Source organism: Phaethon aethereus (assembly GCF_964289735.1).
Source record: "Phaethon aethereus genome assembly, chromosome: 3".
Classification (NCBI taxonomy): Eukaryota; Metazoa; Chordata; class Aves; order Phaethontiformes; family Phaethontidae; genus Phaethon; species Phaethon aethereus.
The window spans coordinates 52,238,347-52,260,594 of NC_138576.1; the positions used below are offsets into that span (position 1 = coordinate 52,238,347).

At 35.5% G+C, this 22,248-nt stretch overlaps 1 protein-coding gene across 1 annotated transcript in view; it reads left to right on the forward strand.

Annotated features, from left to right (window-relative positions):
* Window positions 1-712: 712 nt before the first annotated feature.
* ARMC2 (armadillo repeat containing 2) overlaps window positions 713-22,248 on the forward strand; it is a gene marked incomplete at both ends in the record, with an annotated part of 62,342 nt that continues 40,806 nt past the window's right edge. The window contains 7 exons of the mRNA XM_081998049.1: window positions 713-930; window positions 2,233-2,305; window positions 4,641-4,809; window positions 6,027-6,231; window positions 9,944-9,994; window positions 18,176-18,246; window positions 22,156-22,248. Of these exons, the coding sequence (XP_081854175.1) occupies window positions 713-930; window positions 2,233-2,305; window positions 4,641-4,809; window positions 6,027-6,231; window positions 9,944-9,994; window positions 18,176-18,246; window positions 22,156-22,248 (880 nt within the window). The remainder of the gene's footprint in view (window positions 931-2,232; window positions 2,306-4,640; window positions 4,810-6,026; window positions 6,232-9,943; window positions 9,995-18,175; window positions 18,247-22,155) is intronic.

Sequence of the window (22,248 nt, forward strand, 5' to 3'; positions counted from 1 at the left end):
TTTGCTAGAAGATGCAGCAGGACAGAACACTGATTGAAAGTTTGGGTTGATAATTTATACCATGTTAATGTTATCTTTGTTTGCATGTGCTGGGGGTGGGTTAGGAGGCATTTCTCTTGGACAAAAAAATGGATTGCCTGTTCTTTTGTGTCTATGTTTATCAGTTACTGATAACTGTGTGTCAGTTACTGATAATAATACCTCTGTGACTTAGTAGGAAGCTGCCTTTGGTAAGGTCGATAACTTACATTGGGTATTTCCTGAGTTCATTGGAAAGAGTGTGTCTCTTTACAGCATATTATTGAATTCCTGTTTTGGTTATGATGTTTTATAAGTAATCAGGTGTTAAGAAACAAATTTTCTGTCGTGCTGGAGAGAGTACCACGTTTAGCCTAGAAAGCACTGTGGTACTGAGTGTGGTGTATTTTAGCTCCCTGTAAAAAAATTAAAGGTCCTCTATGTCATGTACTTTCTGCCTTTCTTCAGTATTTTCCTACACAACTGAGAAATAGTGAGGGAAATGCAGTATCAATGAGCTTTATTTTCCACTGCTTTACCACTGTCTAAGATTTTGTTATAATGTCCTTTTTAACTACATTGAGGTAGCATAAACATTGATGAATTAATAGTTTGTTAATTTAAACTAGCATTATATTCTGTGCCTTCCATTTATATTGTATAGTATTCTTCCTGTGCACTACTTTGCAGAAGAATGCAAGCTTCAGAGAATAAAAACACAGAAAAGGCAGAACCATTCTACAGGCTTTCAGTGCCAAAGCAGAAGACCAGTTCTGAGATTATAAATGAAGCCAGAAATGTTCTACGAACAGTAAGAACTTGGAGACCATTTACACCTACAGAGGATCAAAGGAAACTTTTTGGACCTGGATCCTCACGACCTCTTCAAAATAGACCCCCTTCAGTTTTTAGGTACTGTGGCTTTAAGATTTTATTCAAATATCCTTTAGTGGCAAGAGATTTGATTCTGTATATATGTTTCCAGTGATATTTTTTCCCTGTGTTAATCTGTATTCCTAATCACATCTTTTGCGTTCTTCGAATGATCCTTACTGTTGGTGTTAATCTACATGTCCAGGAAGTTCCTGTGGATTAGAGCTACTAGATGCAGTCATTACACTAGTTTTGTATGTGGAGAATAGTATAGGAAAATGGTCTGTAACTCACCTTTTCTCTTAAGACAATGTATGCTTTTAATTGAGATAGTCTTTTCCCTAGAAACTGTGAAAGATTGTTTTATTTCCACGTAAACTGTATGCTAGATCTTTTTTCAGAGCTTTCTCAGATCTTTTAAAATACAAAATTGAAGGTCTTGGAGTTTGAAATGCTCATTTTTAAACAAAATTTATACTACTTCAGAATTATTTCTGTGTGGAGTTTTGTTACCTAGCATAATTCACAGAGCTCAATAGATCTGTCTTTTTTGACAAAAGAGGAAAAAAAGTATATTGGGCTTTTTACATCCATTTTCCAGGTAATTTTTTAGCTCTCCTTGTATGCCAATTCTGTAATGACTGTAGGGAGGAGATATGAGCTGTATGTGTAATGTTAGGTGTCAGGCATGCCAGAAAGGATGCTGAAACATGTTTGAATGACCTTACAAGTAAGTCAGTGTCCATGCTGTTTTCATGGCAGCATGACTTCAGGCACTCTGTGTATCAGATATTCCTTACTGCATGGTGGTGTGCCCTTAGAACTACTTACAGGAGCCTGAGAGTGACTTGACTGTTTGTTGGTGACCAGGTAATGAGGCCACTCTGGCTGACATCCATGCTTGTTCTGTCTGCTTCTCCTGTGTATGGGAAGGAGCATACTCATGCCTGCGCAAACTTGGATTTTCTGCCCTGTGCTGTTCTGCAGCTTGTGTCAGAAAACTTGGGCACTAACCACAGTTGGGTTTGTGCATGAATTTAGGCTTATGTTAGAGAATTGTCATACATGTGTATGAAATAAATTGTATCATGGCAGGTGTGCAGATGATGTTGTAGTTGTTCTCCCTTGATGCTGCTGAATTCCCAGATATCAAAGTTAAATAACATTCATGGAAAAAGTGATGGTGTAGAATTGCTCTGCCACTCTTCCTTTCATCCTCATTTTGCCATGTTCATTGCAAAGGGAAGAAGTATGCAGTTAAAAAAAAAAACCACCTCAAAATAAACCAACCACAAAACACTGTCTGCTTTATTCATACTTTGTTTAATTTCCTTATGCTAGTCTTCATGCATCCAGTTTTGATTTGGCTGAATCAAGACCAGTGTCTGGTGTTCGTCTTAGCCCACTGGATCATGTGAGTACTCTGGAAATAACTCTACAATACTGCAATACTGTCATAAAAACGTCTGTATCATAGTGTTAGGAAAAGATATAGTTTAAATAGGTTGGGGAGAAATGGAAGCCTGTTGTAAAGTTATTCTGAGACTTATAACGTTAGTTTTGTCATTTTTTCCCCCAAATAAGCCTGAAAATAATTTAAACTATTTAAATATTGCTATATTGCATTATAATTCTAAGTGACATTAACAAGAATCAGAAGACAGACACTTGAGTCAGCTTTCTTGTGTAAGACTACTAAAATAGAAAAAGGTCATGAGCCTCAACATGAGCCAGCAATGTGCTCTTGCTGCTAAGAAGGTGGTTAATGGTATCCTGGGCTGCATTAGGAAGAGTGTTGCCAGCAGGTTGAGGGAGGCGATCCTTCCCCTCTACTCAGTATTGGTAGGGCCATACATGGAGTGCTAGGTCCCGTTCTGGGCTCCCCAGTACGAGAGAGACATGGAGCAACTGGATAGACTCCAATAAAGGGCCACAAAGATGATGAAGGGACTGGACTGTCTCTCCTGTGAGGAAAGGCTGAGAGAGCTGCGACTGTTCAGCCTGGAGAAAAGAAAGCTTAGGGTGATCTTATCAATGTATATAAATACTTGAAGGGAGGGTACAAAGCGGGCAGTTCCAGGCTCTTTGTAGTGACAGGACCAGGGAAAGTGGGCACAAACTGAAACAGAGGAGATTCCCTCTGAACTTAGGAAACACTTTTTCCACTGTGAGGGTGATGGAGCACTGGCACAGGTTGCCCAGGGAGGTTGTGGAGTCTCCATCCTTGGAGATCTTCAAAACCTGTCTGGACGTGGTCCTGGGCAGCTGGCTCTAGGTGGCCCTTCTTGAGCAGGGGAGTTGGGCAAGATGACCTCGAGAGGTCCCAGTGAACCTCAGCCATTCTGTGGTTCTGTGATTAATAACTTGTAAGTAACTAGGTTGATTGTACTTTCTATTTGACTTGCACATCTATAAAATGTAATGATTGTATTTTATTTAAAAAACAGGTAGAGGTACTTGTAAGAACTCCTTTTTCCCCTCTGTGAAAATTTTGAATTGTTTTCAATTTATAAGTGTATCTGCTCTTTCAGGTTTTTTATATTTAACCTTTTAAATATAAGATTAAGTCATGATCATTTTTTAGTACCTGAGAGAACAGAGCATGCTAAACCAGTTAAGTATGCTTGCTGTATATATCGTTTCTTCAAGACAGTCATCTAAATGTAGCATTCTTTAGGAAATTAGGGGCAAAAATTCCAATAAATGTTACACTTAAGTAATTTTGATAAGTTAATGTATTTCTAAGAATTAAATTTAAAAATTCTAACCATACTTATAGTTAGACTAAATATATCTACAATTGGATTTAAATACTGGTATTAAGTTTTCATTTATCTTGTGTGAGAGTGGAAAAAAACCCTAGAGAAAACTACTGTTAAGACCAGGGCAAAACCTGCCTTTTCTGCTTTACCAATGGAAAAAAATTAATACATTGTCAATGTAGAGCTTGTATTAGTCATGGTGGTTGTGGGGAGTGGGTCTCACCTCTTGGGTATCTTCAACTAGTACCAGGGAGAGCTCTGAAGGATTAGACTGGAGACTTTCTAATGGATCCTTTATTGTAAGGAAACTGGAGACAACCTTGGTGAAATGCGTTTATGTAGGGTGCAACAAGTGTTTTGTACCGGAGGTTCAGGGGGTTGGTGACATCCTCTAAGATGCAAGATACTGACATAAATAAAACTGGAACTTGCATGTTTCTGGATCGGCATGGTTTGTCTCAGTGGGATAGGAAGTGGTACATATGATATGAACACATTTGAACTGTTTGGGAAATACTACTTTAGTGATCAAAAACAAATCGTAAAGGATAGATGTGCCTCTAGAATTGTTAGTGCAAGTCTTTGGCACAACATTTTTTTTTTTTTTTTTTTTTTTTTTACAATAATCATACTGCAGATGATGTTAAATGAGTATTTATGAGGGAAAGAAATAATTCTGAGTTTCAGTTGCTCTACTTAGGCTAATTTTTGTTTGTTTTCTGATGTTTGCACCCCTGAATGTTTGCTTTTAAATGGCTTTCTGTGGTCGTAATGGTATAGATATCTGGCTCGTTCAGTGGAATGGTATCATTATATTCCGGATATGAAAATGAAAATTTCTTAATGAGCAAACCTATGAAACTTTTATCTATTTGATTCTGAACTTAACCCTTTGTATAAATAATTTGGCTTTCTTTTAATTTTTGCTTATATGAAAATGAAATTATCTGTGCTTGAATTAAAATGTCTTCTTTATCTTTGTCACAGAGGCCAATACTGGTCACTTTTGCAAAAGATGACGATTCTTCCATTTCCTTTCCAAAGCCTCCTGCCGATGCTGCAGGGGCTAGAAAAGTCAGCAGTGCTCGGGCACGGTTATTTAGAAGAACTTCTCAGGGAAATTTCCTTTCTGCTAAAATGGTTCCTCCCAATCAGAGTAAGAATGTTTTGATACATGTTATTTCCTAGAAAAATAACTGCATGATGGGTTTTAATGCCATTAATTACATGAATTATTATGCATGTCCTTTCAGAGTAAATTTAAAAAATATTTAAATGGCTTTAAGGCAGTTTTGAAAATGTGATTTCCAAAAATGATGCTGGCATTCATTTCTGAAAGTGAATTGAAATCTACTCAAGTGCCTTTTTTTCCTATAGATTTCTAAGTAATGGAATTTTTACTGAAAGTTTTCTTTAATAGGTAAAATTAACATTAAATACTCAAATGTTTAAAGAGATTAGGAGATTCTATGATAGATTATTGAGCATAAAAGGAGGAGTAAAAAGGAATGATATGTCTTGATAGGCCTCCAACTACATCATGTTTGTTGTTAAGAGTTTCATTAGTGGAAACTTAATAAAGGTCACTAAATGTGGGATTTAAAAGTAATTTTCTTGCAGATGGGAAGTGACTTGACATCTTGGTTTCCTGCACATTAGTTCATAATAAAACATGCTGGAACTTTGTCTTTAATGAAGACTCATTTGTAATAAAGATGTTCTTACATTGCCTGGGATTGTTACTTTACTGAATATCTCACTTGTTACATCATTGCAAAATAAGTCTTATAGAAAAAGTACTGAACTTTACTTCATTATTATGTACATATTCTATAAATATATATTTATATCATGTACCCCTATATGTAGTTTAATCCATTAGCCTTAATAGGTTGATGTTAATAATTAGAGAAGTTGAGGACCTAATGTAGTTATAGCCCAAGTTTCCCTCTTCTCCACTTTGGGGATCATGCAAATGTTCACATATGGTTTTTGTGCAGGTTCTTATCATGTGTACATAAAAAGGTAGAAGATTAACAGCTGCCTTTTGCTTGAGTTCCTTCATACTATTCAGATTCTGAAATATAATCACTTATTTCACAAGGTACAACCCACCTATCTGTAAAAGAGTAATAAAAAAAAAAAAAGATGAAAGATTAAAATGTTAAAATTCAAAACTGAAAGACTTGAAGAAATTATGTTCATAAGAAGACTGATTACTTTGCTCTAAGTAGTCTTAAGCTTTCTCACCTTTTAAATTGATAAAAGCAAATTTTGATAATGTAACATGACAAACATTCATTCTGAGCATCGTCGCGTGTATTTATTGTGCAATAACACTTCTACAAAATATATTCTCTTTGGCTATTTCAGATGAAGAGAAACTAGATTCTGAAGAACCAGCTATGATGAGTAATCTTTGCAGAAGCAATAACTGCTTAGCAGACCAAAGGGCATACACACCATTTAATGATGAAAGTAGACAATTAATTTGTAATGAGCATATCAGCAGATCGGAGAGGGAAGACTTCCTAAAAGGGACAGCAGGAAAATTTTCATTTCAGCTGAGAGGAGAAGGGTCAGTATTGCTTGAGTATGGTAATATGGACACCTTCCATACAACCCTCTTCCTAGATATTCAATTGTTCAAGCATCAAAATGCTTCAAATTGATGGAATTTGAAGGTAGCACTATTTATGCATTAAAACAAAACTATGTTTACATTATTAGGAAAAAAAACCCTTTACACTTCTGTTCTTAGGAAGTTTCTACACTCAAAAGTCTAACTTGTCCAAAAATTGTTGATTGGAAGTTGCTTGACATGAAATAACTTTAATTTTTTTTGTTCATTAACATTTCAAAATTAAGTTTTCTAATAGTTGCGTATAGAATATTCAAGTTGAAATTCAATGTGCTTGTTTTTACAGTTCAAGCCTCTTGTTTTAAGGTGCTATACATTGTTCCTTTAGCTCCACACATGAGTAGAGCCATGATTTCAGTCCTGGTATTGGGGAAATATGTGTTCATACACAAAAAACAGGCTTAAACTCATTGGCAGTAGCGGCAGAATTTTTTTGTGGCTTTGAATTTGGTTAGTTCATCTTTTTTTTCTATGACCAAAAAGCTATAGGAGATTAATGAGACTTATGTGCATGCAGTCTGTTTTTACTGAACCTAGATTATTACATGCATTCTGTAATTCACGATTAAGTAAATTTTTTTTGCTTTTGATTCAGATCTGAATTCTTGCACAGGGAGGAATAGTCCGTGGCACTATGTTCAGTAGGTGTATCAGTTGCTGCATTAGTAGTTGGATGAACAACTGTTTTGTGCTAATAACATTGACAGATCTGACCATCTCTGCAACAAAGAATGAATAACACTTTATTTTCAAAACACACCCTATAAACATGCGGTCACTATTAAGTATAAATGTTTGCCAGTAGGTGTATTCTTTCTGGCATGTTTTTATGGATATTCTTAAGCACCTTTGCTATAAAGGAGTGTATTCTTCGTTTTATAAAATGAAACACCTTTCATTTACTAACTTGGTGATAGTACCAAACAGGTTAGAGAATGTTGTCCATTGAAGCTGTTACAGCAAATGATATATAGCAGAGCTATTGTAGCACTCTTCTTTTATAAGAAACTGAAAGCAGGATTAAAAAAAAAAAGACAGATTCTGAAAGACTGGAGACTTGTGGGAGCAAAGAAAAAGTTTCATGAGTACGGAGGGAGGGAAAATGAGAAAATAAGCCTAGAGATGGAAAAATCATGGGTGAATGAAAGTAAAGCACCAAGGAGAATGCTTCAGGGCAAAGTAATTTTCTCCAATTAAAATCAGTGACCTGAAAGACTTTTTAGGTAAAGACTGTGTGGATTATCATACTACATAAGTTACTGTAATTTGACTTTTATTTAGTAAAGCTGTGGTTGTGAGGTACTTTAGTGTTGCAGTTGAAATGGGTAGTTAGTTAATGGTGTCCACGTGTCTCTAATAAGAAAAGGTCAGTTGGTACTTTTACTAATTGGAAAGAATGACCTTCCTTCTGAGTCATAATTTTTAAACTTTCAGGTATGATTGAATGGTTAACTCATTATACATCCTTGCTATCTGTTCAAAATTATATGCTTATCCTTTATAAGCTTGAGAGCTCCGCAAGTTTTTAATTTTGGGTTTTTGTTACTGTTGCTTTTCGCAATCACATATTCATATGGCATTGTGTACCATAATCATTGATTTTTCTGATGGCCTGAACCACAGAATATCATGATTTGCCTTGATAATTTTTGAGAATGACTAGCTTTTCTATTGAAATATTCTTAGGAACAGGCGAAAAAAAGCCTATTACCAAAAAAATTGCTAGTTGCAACATGAAGTCTTATAGGGCATTTTCAGTTTGGTTTCTAAGTGTAAGTGGAGTTTTAGAAAATGTGAAAAGTTGAAAGGGGAAAATGACATATTTTCAATTTGATATTCTTCAAATACCATTATGCATATTTGAAGAATAGGTTGTCAAGGTTCATTTTGCATAAGCTCTGCTGGCTTAATTTCTTCATGACCTGTTACTTACTTTTCTGACTCTTGAGGTGATAGCTAAGATACTAATGATTCTAACCATAAAAGATGGAATGTTAATGCATGTAGCTTGTCATATCCATGCTTGAATTCTGGAGAATAATACTAGAGATAGTTGAATCTCACCCATCACTTAAATTAGATCTCAAATTACTTGCCTTAAGATAATACAGAACAATTTTTTCCAATCTTGTTCTGACTAGTTTTCTCCAAAATAGAAGAGTAACATAATATTCTTCCCTCTTTCTGTGTTGAATGCAAGATCTGTGTTTTTTGAATGGTGCATCTTTACCTTCTTCTGTGGGTTGTGCATGCTTTCTGTGTACTTGAGGCAGAGATGATTCTTGCCAGTGCTGCCTAAGAGATGCTGCCTGTGCTGCTTTATACCCTTGCATCAAGGATCACTAACAACATTTAGGTGCTCCTATGGCTTAGAGTACCAGACATACCTGCAGTGCTGCAATAGCACAAAAATAATACAAAATGCTTTTCCTTTATTAAAGGAAATATCAGTCTATATCAGCCCAAGCAGTTCATGCTACCATATGATGGAATGGCTCTAGGTAATACCAACTGCGCTCATACATTCTAACTCATTGCTAAGACTCATGCCAATGAACACTGAATGTATTTGCATATGATACTACACGTCAGGCAGACCATGAGATATATCCTTTTCTGAGTTCAGAGATGTCGTTCTTCATCTGACACGGTGGTTGAAAGATATCACAAATCTATCTTTCAATATAGTTTGTTGAGTTTGGTCTTGATAGGAGTTGTGTATAAAAGGTTCCAGTACCATAGGGGGTCATTGCAGTTTTGGAATTCTTTCTCAATGGGACATGTTTACAGGTACGAGGTGATTGCTATGATTAGATTGCATCTGCTTCTATGTCGTAAATACTTGAGTCATCTTGTATGAAGTTAAAAGATATTTTCTATTTAAAGTACATTGTATTCAGGAATAATAGGATGAGGGCTTAAAGGAATGTGAAAACTTTTATTACCTGGAGTCCTGTCATTCTCAATGTGAAGCAGTTGTGTTAGCCTCAGCTCTGTATCCCAGTAATTTAAAACCCTTGCAGAAATTAAGCAAGAGGATTATAGAAATAGTATGCTTCGTACAGGAGAAGGTGCATAAGACACTCTACTCCCGTTTCTCCACAAGTTCCTGTATATGTACCAAAATAACTTTTCTAATAAAGGTCTGTTTATGCTAATGATTAAACTGTAGAGCATGCCAAAATAGCATGGCAGAGTCCTGCCATTAATGCTTTACATTTATTTCAAAGAGAACAGAAGGGAAGTATTTTATTCCAGCAAGAGACTTGCTCACTTTCCATCTCAAATTCTTTTGTTGTCCCAAGGACTGATGAAAAGAATGAACAGCGCTAATGAGAACACTACTGCGTTATAAAGATACTGGGGGGAAAAAGAGAAAAGGACCTTCTGAGGGGAAGAGTTATTTGTAATCTTGTTTGCAATTCTGTTTTTCAAATAACCATCTAATTATAATAGAATAGGTATATTAATTGAAGCAGATTGAATTTATTGACATGTTGCCTCAGGAAAGCAAGGAACAATTTCTGACCATCATAAGGAAGCTAAGTTTTGTTTACATCTTCATCCAGCCATTGTGCCTTGCCATCTATTGTGATTGCTGTAGAAATGAAACTTCTAAAATGTTTTCTGCATTCATATATATCAACAGAAGTGTCAACAGTGATGGCAGATTTGCTGATGAAGAGCAACAGTTTCTCTGGTGAGAAAAGATGAATTATTTTTTTTTCTCCTCCTCCAATTTCTCAGTGTTCTGAAAGCTTAGATGTCATTCCAGGACTCCTTAGGAACATAGGTGCCTTCAATGAAGAAAAGTTTGGTAGCAAACAGTTGATTCCCAAGTGGCCTGCTTTACACTTGTTTTTTTAGTGAGTGATTTGTGTAAATAGCTACAAAAGGAATAGAAGGTGCTTTAAAGAAGATATGCTATGCCCTGTTTTCTGTCACCACTGCTGTCCTTATTTAAATGCCTGTTTGACAGAATCCTTGAGAGGTATTCATCAGTTGCTTCCACAAGACTAGTTTCTCTTTCTTGTGCTTTTTAGTGTTTTGGATTGCTTCAACAGAAAAGGATAAAAGCAGGGGACAAGTGAATACTGGAAATCACTTCTGTCTGATTGCTTAAATTAGCTTCACATTTGCACCCAAAATACTCATTCCTTTTCTACTCAAAGAAAAGGATTCCTATGGAGAGAGAGATTTTTTTCCTGAAGGGAACACGCATTCTGTTTTGCTCTGGATGAATTTTTGAAATGAATGACATGTGAATATTAGTTTGTTGTATGGTTTATCTGATATTGCTGCAGATTCTCCAGACTTTCAGGTTTTGTCTTTTCTCATTATGTATATTCACAACTTCTGGAATTCTCATGAAGACATGGAAACAGGAAATTAATCTACTCCTAACTAATCTTTCTTTATTTCTGCCTCAGTTCCACTAGATATTGAGGCCACTAATTTAAGAAACAATCGAGTGGTAGGAAGGCTTTCACAGGTAAAGCTTTCTACAAAGTAAGTATTACACTTGCCCTGCCAAGAAGGTGCCTATATTTGTATAGGGTTAGGGGATACTGAGAGAAAATTTGGAATGAAGAATTCTTTTTTTTAGAACTTTTTATAGGCTTCTGAAGAAAAGAACAACAGGTAGCTGTTATCTCTGGTCTATTTACTCGGGAAAGATACTGCGGAGTTTAGGCTCATTTTTACTGCCTAGTCCAAAGGGAGTCTTTCTACTCTAGTCATTAGTTTTAGGATAAGGTTATTGGTCTCCAAATTTATGAGATGTAGGTCTTGAGAGTCCTTATTACCAATTGAACCAATAAATTCTAGGATGGGAAAGTATGCCATGCAAGGGATAAAGAAGGAATGCCAATTCAATCTAGGTGGGACTGTAGTAACAATGGATTTAGATTTAATTTTTTTTTTTTTTTTTTTTTAGAATGAGAATGCTTATGCAAGATTATGGTTAGGAAGATGAAGGTGCTGTGGTTTTCAGACTCAAATACATTTAGTCTAGTATTTTAGGTGGTTTTTATGATTATAATTAGGCTGTCAGTTGTCTGCTTGCTTAAAGACACCCTGCCACAAGTAGATATTGTTAATATTTTCTGTATTAGGCAGAAGATGTGAAGACTGTGAAGAACAAAAAGGATAAGGATACAGGTTTTTACATCAACCTCTTTTAATTATTTATTATTATAATATATATTATATATTATATATAATATATATTATTCTTAAAAGAATAAATTCTTTTAAGCCATACTTTTAACATGTGACTGAGTTTCTTCATCAATAGCCTGTGTAAACAGAATACTGTATTCTTTTTATCGCTGTATCTGTCATAAGTAATGGACTATGCCCATGATTGTGTTTAGAGGAATTGTTATTTGCTCATCTTTAGATGACTCACAGTGTAGTTGGCTACTTATCAATGTATTTTTGCAAATTATTTTGCCTTTTTACTATTTATCCTTCTCATATCAGTGGTATTGGTTATAGTTTCAGTTATAGTTTTCACACCCTTTGGTTTTGTCTTTTCTGGTGGTGTTACTTATGACATAATACTCTACAATTCATGAAATAATTTCATGGCATCTATGTTATCATTTACAATTATTTGCATGCTTTTGTAAAGCTTTGTAGCTAAGAAACAGGACTGATGAGCGGTTTGTGTAATTGGTTTAATAGTTTCATTTGTATTTCTTTTAGTTGTCCACAAGTAATTTACTATGTCTCTGTTATGTTTTCTAAAAGGAAAATAGTCTTTAAAAATTGAGCTGTTAATACTAATTCTTTTTTCTTTGAGGCACACCTATTACTTATTTCCACATTGTGTTTGCATCTATCTTGTTTGTTCCCGAGTTGACATCATAGAAAGGAAAGTTCAGTGGTAGTTGAGCAAAATAGAGACGCATTATCTTAAGTGGCTCAGTGAAGGTCAATTCTTTGCCTAAAAAGATAGAGTGCCTTTCAAGTGCTAAGTTATGGGTCAGGAAGAAATCACTGCGTTTAAAACAAAACCAAACCCACAAAAACATATTGCCTACTACTCAATCAACGGAAGATGAAATAGAAAACTAATTCTGATGTCCTTTTGGCAACAAAAGGTCTGGATAGTAAAATTAAATAGGAATAAATGGATTAATGAAAAATGCAAATGTTAATTGACATATGGAAAAATTAATTTCTACGGGAGTGAATGATAAAGCAAAATACTCATTTTTCTCATTTTGCCAAAAGCGAAAACCAATTCCTGTTAGTGTCTTTGGCAAAAATACTAGGATTTTGTTTACACTTCCTTTCAAAGTCTACAGAGCAATGTCTTATTATTAAAATCAGTAACTGTGGTTAAGAGTTAGAGCTCCTGTCTCCTGATCACTAAACACTTATGGTGGAAGAATCACAGTAGCAGAGGGCTTATGTTCTAAAGTGGTGGTTCTGAAGTGTTGTGTAACTAAACGTTGTTTGAGAAAATCAGTTGCACTCTCACTTCCTCCAGCTCCACATCTGACTCCCTTTCTCCTTTGCCTTGGGGTTCTTGCACCACTTTGTCCATTGCTGCTGACTCAGGGTCTGCTGCATGGTCCTTCTTGCCCTGATTCCCAAGATCACCATTAGTTCCTTTTAACCTTGCCTGGAGCTGCCATCCTTCTTTTTGAGACAAAGCTGCTGAGTCTGGCTGTGCCATAAACTTGGTCTGGAGCCTTAGGTGTCTTTGCACCTGATGAGCAGTTCATGAGACCAGAGTTCTGAAAAATTTGGAAGAATGATAACTGGCGGTCAGTATATAAGCAACCCATTGGCTGATACGCCAGAGGGCTGTGCAGCCACACAGCGGGACTCGACAGGCTGGGTAAATGGATTGACAGAAACCTTGTGCAGTTTAACAAAGGCAAGTACAAAGTCCTGCACCTGGGGAAGTACAACTCCAGGTACCTTTATATATTGGGGGCCATCCAGCTGGGAGGCAGCTTTGCAGAAAATAAAGGTAAGAAAGAAAAGGGCTCTAAGGACAAAGAATGAAACTATCAGGGGCTTAGATTTGCTTATGAGGAAGGAATTCAGGAGGTTAGAATTGTGGTTCTATAGATCTAGAAAATGCTCTGCAGATATAGGTGTGTAGAAATTGTATGCTCATAATTACAGTTTTCTGACTTAAGAAAAAGGGTATCAAAGAAATAAAAGGCAATTGAGAGGCAATTAACTCAAATGTCTTAGCAATTTATTTTAAAATAAATCATTTATTTAAAAATAAATTGAATCCCACCACCCAACTACATACTACTTTAGAAAAATGCTACTAGAAGTTAGCAATGAGGCAACACAGACTAAGGCTTCTTATCAGGAAGGAACTTCTGAAGGGGTTTTTCTGTGAGTGTTTGTACTTACTGGTTTTATGTCTTCGTGTGATACACTAAAGAGAAGTAGTTGAAGGCAAGCTTTTGGACTAACTAGACCATGTTATGTTTCATATTTTTATGAAATGTATGTAAATATATGTTCTGTAAATTCTAGTATTATTGTGGTTTCTGCAGGTGACACTTTTAGAAGGCAGTGTGCTGTGTGTCTTTCAAAGTATCTTCCTAGTTACATTTCTGGTTTAAATATTGCTGATGTTTGAGCTTCACTACTATTTGTAAGGTTTTGTGTGGAGCTGACTGAGAGAAAATGGTATTTTGTTAGTCAGTCTCCATAAAGTAGTTAGACTTGAAGCCTAATATTCCTTCTATTTCTGTCAATGGAAACCAGTTTGGTTCTTCTGATGTCTTCAACCAACCCCCGCCCCAAAGAAGTTGTCTTAAGCAGTCATGTAGAATTCGCCAACAAAAGATACCTATAAATACAAAGTTAAGGGTGCTCTGCAGAATCTTGTTATCTTCCAGGTCACAAAGTTGGTAATTAATTTCCATTTCCTTGTTTAAAAATGGGAAAAAAAAGTATTTCCAGACACCAGCTAGTGTCTGCTGTGTATGGCTTCCTCAAAGCTTTTACTCAGGGCATGCTGTGCACTGTCTGCGAGTAGCTCACTGCCTTTAAAAGACTCTGTTCAGATTCTGGTTTACATGGGATAGTCCCAGATCCTATCTCTACTTCGATAGAGAGTCCACAGATTCCTTTTACATGGGTGCAAGAGAACAGGCTCATAATCTCTGGAGGAACAAAGTCATGTGAGATCTTGACACTTGCAGAAGCAGATAGTATGGGACTTACAGCCTTTTCTATACCCACTGTCCTTCTCTTTTGCTCATTCCCTGTTTTTCCTACTCTTCTCTCTCAAAACTAACCCTCATTTTCTTCATCCTTTGTTGCACTGTCTCAGTTACTGTGCTCCTCTGTTCTTCCATTTCTGTATTTTCTAGTTTTGCCTCCCAAAGTTGTTAAGGATATGTAGGTGTTACAAGAACCGTACTATGAGGAGAGGTTAGTGTTTAGAGGCAATGCCTTCTGAATTGTTGAACTTGAAAAGATGGTCATGTTCTTTTCTCTTTGTAAGTAAGATTTTCTACCTCACTGATCAAAGGTGCTTGTTAGAGATAATTCTGTAGAAAAGCATTAACTTGCTAGTATTAGGCTGTGTATCTCTCTTAACTGGTAACTAAATAATCAGTGGGGCACCGGGACAACATCTGTACTAATAATTAATAAAAATTAAACAAAAGAGTTAGTCTCTGGCTTGGTGGCCAGCTGCTGTGTCATAGGTTATGTTGATACAATGGAAGTATTTTTAACTTCCTCCCTACCACACACCAAGTATTGGCTGGGAATGTCCCTACCTCTGCTTGTTGGTGCACTGTGCCCAGGTGTTTGTCAAGGCAAGTACAACCTTTCTTGGGCCAAAACCATAGCAGGGACCATGCTAAGGGTCTAACTGTATGGAAAGGCATGGCCCAAAATTCAGGCCCATTGCCAAACTGTTTTACAAGTAAAGAGGTAGCCAGACTCTCAGGTGTTCAAGGCTCTGCAATATGAGGAAAGAGCCTAAGCACTATTCCTCTATTGGGATCTTACACTCACATTTATGAATCAGACCTTGCTGTTGTGTGCAGCTTCTTTGGAGGGAACTAGCCCAATTCTTTGCCTCTGGGATGCAGTTCTTAGAAATGGAGTTTTCCCGGAATACCACTGAAGGTGCGAGTTTGCAGATTTACCATTAAAAGCAAGTAAGCATCTAAACATGCAGAGTTTCTGAATAAATGCTGCTTTCACTTTATGCACTTTCACCAGGGAAAAATACTGAACACACTACTCTGGTGCTGGCTCACCTTCCTTTTGGAAGTCCTCATAGTCTATGTACGTCCAAGAAAGCAGTGTTCCTCATAAGGGCTACTATGATCTCCCTTACAGGAGAGGGATAGAGATGATCCAGTTGCCAAGTTCTTTTTTCCTCTGTAAATCATCAGAGCCTCTGTCAGTTGGTTTCTTGATGAGTCCCTTATCAGATGATCAGATTTCTGCCAATTGATTTTGCTTCCAAGGCAGTCACTCTCTTGACAAGCCAGTTCCCTTCAATAGTAGGTAACTTAGAGTAAATTTTTTTATTACATTTTAACTGCATAGTTCTTTACAAGATACTGCTGCTTAAGTTTCAGCCCTACATGAAAGTGAAAAGATAAAAAAGAAGCAAAAGTCTCTGTAACTAAAATGGAGTTTGTAGAATGGTAGAGATACATAAAGAGATTTTATAATCTCTCACAAAATTCATGAATTGTACATACTCCCTAAAGATAAGCCAGCCCACCAGTCATTCTTATTTATGTATGTATTCTTTTTATGAAAGTAATGAGAGTTCCAGTTAAGCTGTTTAACTTAGGAGGATGTTTCCCAAATGTACACATAGTTCTGTGAATACCAGCAGTACAGCAGTCTACTTTGCTACTAGTATAGGTCTCTCAACTCTTTGATACTGATGTTTGAGAAATCATAGGTTCCAACCAAACTTTTTTCTTTTACGCAGTTCAAACTTTGACATGGTCTTACCCTTCATTTCGCCTATGTGGTGTTTCTATCTGATAAGTGTTCAGGTTACCACATCCTTTGTTTCAGTGTCTTTTCTATTCAGCTGCTTTTGTTTCCTATGAAACTTTTGTTTCCTATGAAACCTCTTTTTTGAGGTGTCTTGGATTCATCCTGTGGATTTACATTTTAGGGGAAGAGGCACAGACAGGATATAGTTACAAAATTCTTTCTGAGGAAAGCAAACTCAAACATCCATATTCATATAGGCAGATAGTATTATCATGCCTACATATAATTCTGAAGATACCAATTTCTGAGTATAGCTGGGTTAGTATTAGGTGACTGAAGTTGATATCTCTTGCTTATTCAGTGTCCTTTCAGATCAGAGTCTTGATTTCAGGGATGGCTGAACCTTGTAGAATTTCTTAAATTTTTAAAGTTTGTAGGACTAGGTATTCACATAAATGGAACCAAATTTTGATTTCTGTTAATGCACTGAACTGTATTTAATGTGTGCTGTAGAAACCCTTTTTCTTACAGATGTCAGATTTTAGAGTAGAGATGCGAGCACATGTCTGGTTTTTTGTTTTTTTTTTTTAAAGCATTGCTTCCCCAGAGGAGTAGGAAATGCTGTATATGAGCTGAAATAATTTCAAGATAGTTTCTGTAAGAATTTGGATTTTGGAGCACTTAAATCCTCATGCTGTAAAAAGAAAGCATTATTCACTGTTAGTCATAATGAAGCAAGTGTTCCTCTGTAATGTGATTGCTTGGGAAATTTTTGACTGATCACAGTGAGCTCTCCAGTCCCTTTTGTAGGGAAGTGATCTTACAAGAGCTTTGTCTTTTATTCTGTCTCCATCTGTTGATAGGATGACTTACATCTTCTGTCTGGACTGGCAGACAGGATTTAGGCGCCACTCCAGCAAACCACTTAAACAACAGTTTAGCTTTAAGCCTTATAGCGACTGAATTAACAGGTTAAAAGAAATTGAAATAACATTGCTAACACACTACTGTTATCTTTAGAAGGAAATTTAGGGGATTAGGTTGTATTGGTACATGAACTATAAATGAAGTAAGAAGTGTTAAATTAAACATACACTGAGAATAGAAAACATAGATTTATTTTTAGTACAGAATTTAAAGGAGGAAAGATTCCTGTTTAATAGCCAGGAGAATCTATGTCTTGTATATTCTTTTAGATCAGTGCTGCTTGAGTGTGTAGCTAGGCAAGCAGAATAGATTTATCGCAGAAATATGTAGTAGTTTCCTCCTGGCCAAACAAAGAATAATCATACAATCGGTAGGAATTATGGCATTACTGACTGTTGCTTTACAAAGAAATGACAACGTACGTGTTTCTTGTACTAACAGAACTAGTGATCACTGTGCCGTTAGCAATAGTTCACAGCCAGACCTGGAAATTCTCATATTTACATTAAAGGTTACTAAAGTGTTTGTTTCTTTGAAAATTCTTCTCATTAAATCTTATTGAAGTGTTAATTCCATCAGAAGAAATCTCTGTCTTTGTGAGTAGATGAACTTACAGTTTTAAGCTCGTTGAGTCTATGTTCAGTTAATGAAACTGATGATAAAATAAAAATTGGCTCTTTCTGAGTTTAGTTTTCAGTTTTATTGTACAAGTGGAAATGCTTTAGGTTTTGTGTTCCATAATGGTGACCCCTTGTGGTGTAAATATCTCGGTATTTCTGAAGGAGCTTTCTGTAATACATACTGGAGGAAGTTGTATTTATATGTTGTTTTTAATAAGCAGATAACTTACTAACTTAGTAAAATAACTTAAAATCTTTTCCAATTAGTTATTAATATGTCAATTTCATACTAAGTGCATGTGAAGAAAGAAGCATTTTGAGCATTATATTCTGATATGCTTTGTGTGTGTCTATACTGTATCTTTTAGTGACCAGATTAAAAAACCTGGCACAGGTTCATCATGGCTGACGAGTACCGGCTGGAAGAGAAGAGTAACAGGTACTTCATAAAGCATTTCAATCTCCAGTCAGAAAATGTGAAATACAGTCAAATAGGAATAATCAAATTTTTGTGATTTGAAGATCTTTTTCTTCTTTATAACTGAACAATATTTTTTATTTTCTAGATGTACTGTTTTTTTTTACTGTTGTTGATAAAGAGAAGCAATATTCAGGAGATCGTCACTCTAAAAATCTGTTGTAATTTTCTCTCTTGTGTTCCCCATATGTAGGCTTAAGAATTTGCCAATCCATTAACACCTTGTTTGCCCATCACTTTTTGTAAACTGGCATAGTTGCACAGAAACTAATAAAGACATGCCAAGCTGAAGATACAGATTCTGGATTGCCCTGTAGGGATGCATTTTGCTAATTTTACGTAACAGGTTCTAATTAATATTTCCTGATAGCTGACATGTTACATATATGGCAAATGCATATCTGAGAGTCTGGTATGGATACCTGAAGTTTCTACTCTGCTATTATTATGCTTTATTGCTATTTTTCCAGAACTGAGAAGTTGCATTATTCTGGATCATTCTGGCGAAGGCTGTAATGTGCTCTGCTTTCATTTCCTTCAGAGAAGCTGAGAGTATTTACCATGTCATGGGAGTTAGTATTCTGTGGGGCTGCATTTTCTCTGTTTATAAGTCTTTTAATTTATTTGTGCTATTTCATTGGTGCTATTAAAAAAATCAAGTGTGTTATTAGGATTGCTTTGTTTTGGATCTACTTTGTCAACATTAGGTAGCTTCCTTAGTTTGTGCATACTTCATCTTTAATCCCAGAATAAACATTGGGATAAGAGTAGGAATTTGCAATAATTTCTTCTCTATAGTGGGGTCTAGGGGGAAGTGTTCATTTAGAGATTATTTCTATTTTCTGATAAGATTTGTGTTTGTATTTTCACATTCTAGAGAGGAGGTAAACTGTTTTAATATTGATATATGCATAGCCACTCAGTATTCTGTGAAAAGGCTAAACATGATAAGAGGCAGTACACAGCTTTTGAAAGCTCAGTGTTGCTAAGGCTCTTGTATTTACATGCTAAAAACAGCAACCAATAAATGTAGACTGATTAGTGATTTTTTTTTTTTTTTTTTTGACCAGAATGCAAAGCTGTGGTTAAGACCTATGAAAAACTGAGACAATGAATTTCAACTTGCTGAATTCTTTTGCTTGAGTATTTTTGCGGTTGAATTGTGATTTGCTCAGCTAGGAGGTTCAGGACAGCTTCTGCAATATTTTAAATACAACTAGTGCCATAACTTTTCATCAGCACCTTAAAAATCTCCCAGCGAGAGAGTAACACATGCGAGTTTACAACTTATTAATATTGCTTTTCTTTATAATAATGTTTTTCCTGTTCATTCTTATTGCTAGGATTAATATTGTTTAGTAAAAGCTGATTATCTTTTTTTTTCCTAGTTAAAAGAGGTCTTTGTTTTAAAAAATTATGCCATTATGACTTCCAGGTTGCTGTATTTTTCTGATGAATGTGAGACAACTGTAGCAGAGTGGTACAAAAAATCACTTTTTGTTCTGAACTAAAAACTGATGGCTTTGTTATTTTTTTTTTCTAGTGAGAAGTTTGGTCATATCTATGAATGCATGTATAAAGTATTCTATTTCTTGCTTAATATAAGCATGTGCATAGTTAGAAAGTCAGTCCTGTCTTTCAGTTTGAGAGGTAGCTACAAATTGGAAAGAAAAGAAGTAATTGAGTCAATGTAAGAGTTTTGTGGCAGGAAGGAAGGGCCAGTGCAAATTCTTCTAGTGTTCTCTTTTCAGCTGTGCTCTTACATTATCTGGAGCAGAACTTTCACTTCATTGCAAGTGCTGCATAATATCTTATGCATTAAGCTAAATTGATCTAAATAAGAATCTTAACTCATTTGATCTAGAAAATAAAAAAGGTCTGCAAAATAAGTAATAATAATATGTACTTACACAAATATGTATATATGCACACACCGACAATATATAGTTATTGTAATAAAATACCGGTGTATTACTTAGGAAACAGCAGCATTTTTGTATAATCTGTTGAAATAGATATAATTGATAGGTTCATTCTGTATAAAATGTAGGTAGACAGTTAAAGTTAATACAGATACACAAAAAGAGTCTGGATTGTTCTTTAAAGAGCAAGCTTTTAAAATAGTCAGGAAGTTTTTAATTGTTTCACTGTTCCAAGTAGTGCTCAGTACACAATTTTTTTTTAAGATCTGAGATACTGTTCTCATCATGCAAACCTCTCAATATCAGCGTTCTCATGTAGCACAGTATTTTTTGTGTTTGATAATGATTGTGTTAAGAATTTACATTGTCATTTAAATGCAAGACCTAATAATGAGCAGTAGGAGACACTTTCTGACAAATGTGTCTCTTAAAAAAATGTGTATATTCTAGTCTTAATGGCTTTCTTCATGTTACCTAGTGGAATTGTGTGATTTTTTTATTTCCCTATTTAAAACAAACAAACAAACAAACACATTGCAGAAGCTTTCCTGAACTTTCTAATTGAGTGAATCATAATTCAACAGCAAAAATACTTGATCAAAAGCATTCAGCAAGTTGAAGTTTGTTGTCTCGGTTTTTCATAGGTCTTAACCACATCTTTATAACAACAGCTTCAGTTGCCTGCAAGATAAGGAGCTTAACCTAGTCTTGAACTCCAAAAATACGCCTACATGTACCTTGTAAGCAATTGTTAGATCCTTTAAAACTCAAGTGGTGCAGAAACTCTGGCTCTCCAGCTGTAGTGGGCCCATGGTGAAGACCAGAATTCTGTCACTTCACATAGTGCCAGGCAAAAGTGAAAAGCATGTTCAGCAAGTTCAAATAATTTCCGGTAATATTGCATCCATTTGAAAGTCAATCCTGGAATCCATTTTTTAATAAATCGTGTTTCACCAACTCCCTTGTCCAATCTGAAAACAGATCCACACTCCTAGTCTTGTTTCCAGAAGAATTACAGGCTGCTGATTTTTTGGTCTACCGATTTTTAACGATGTCTACTGATAGATTTTTTTTTTTTTTTTTTTTTTTTAATCCCCTTCTTTTCAAAGCAAAGTATAAAAAAGCTGAAATATTTTTTAAAACTTCTCTTTGTGAAGTGGACAAGACTTTTGGTAATGAACAGTAGCTCTTTCTCAGTCACTGCGGAAGAAATTGTTTGAGAGTGGCCAAGAAAACTGGGAGATGGTTGCCTTCAAAGTTTCTGACATATTTATTGGAGGCAAAACGTCTTTCAGATATCTATACTTTGCTATTAATTTCCAAAGATGCTGTGTGAGAAATTGTTTACCATAACAAAGAATAGGAGGGAAACATACATTTTACAAAAAATTATTTGAGGAGTTCTCAAAACTAGTTGCATGATGTGGTTAGAATTGCTAACAGGATGTAATAACTAACAAGACTCTTTTTCCCTAACTGACCAAAGAGTCAGTTAACCAAGCTGTAATATTGTGCATGTGTACTAGATAAAATTGTACAATCCTAGAGGATTGCCTGTAGTATGGATATTTTTTAACACAGAATAAGCTGTCACGTGGACACAGAGCTGAAAAATAGTAGGACATGTTAATATAAAAGTAGTCATTACCTTCCAATTCAGCGATCAAATGAAACATTAGTGTCAGCAAACAAGAACAAATCTGGCTCTATGGTACAACTTTACATATCAAAACATTTATCCATCTAGTTTTGTTTGAAACTTTTGGTTTTGAGAAAATGTAAGTAAAATCAAAAGCTTGAATAGGTTGAGTAACCCAGAATGTAGCAAAATGTGACATTTTTAGATACTTTATTCATCAGTCAGAAAAGAAATATTTGTCGCTATTTATTTGTGTAGAAGTTAAAACGTTCACTGAATATGTGCTTTTGCTTTGAATGTATTTTGAAGGCTTAAAGGATGAAACAAGAATAAATGAATTGGAAGAAGAAGAAATCTTTTGGCATATAAAGATTCTACCAATTCTGCATGAACTGGAAACAG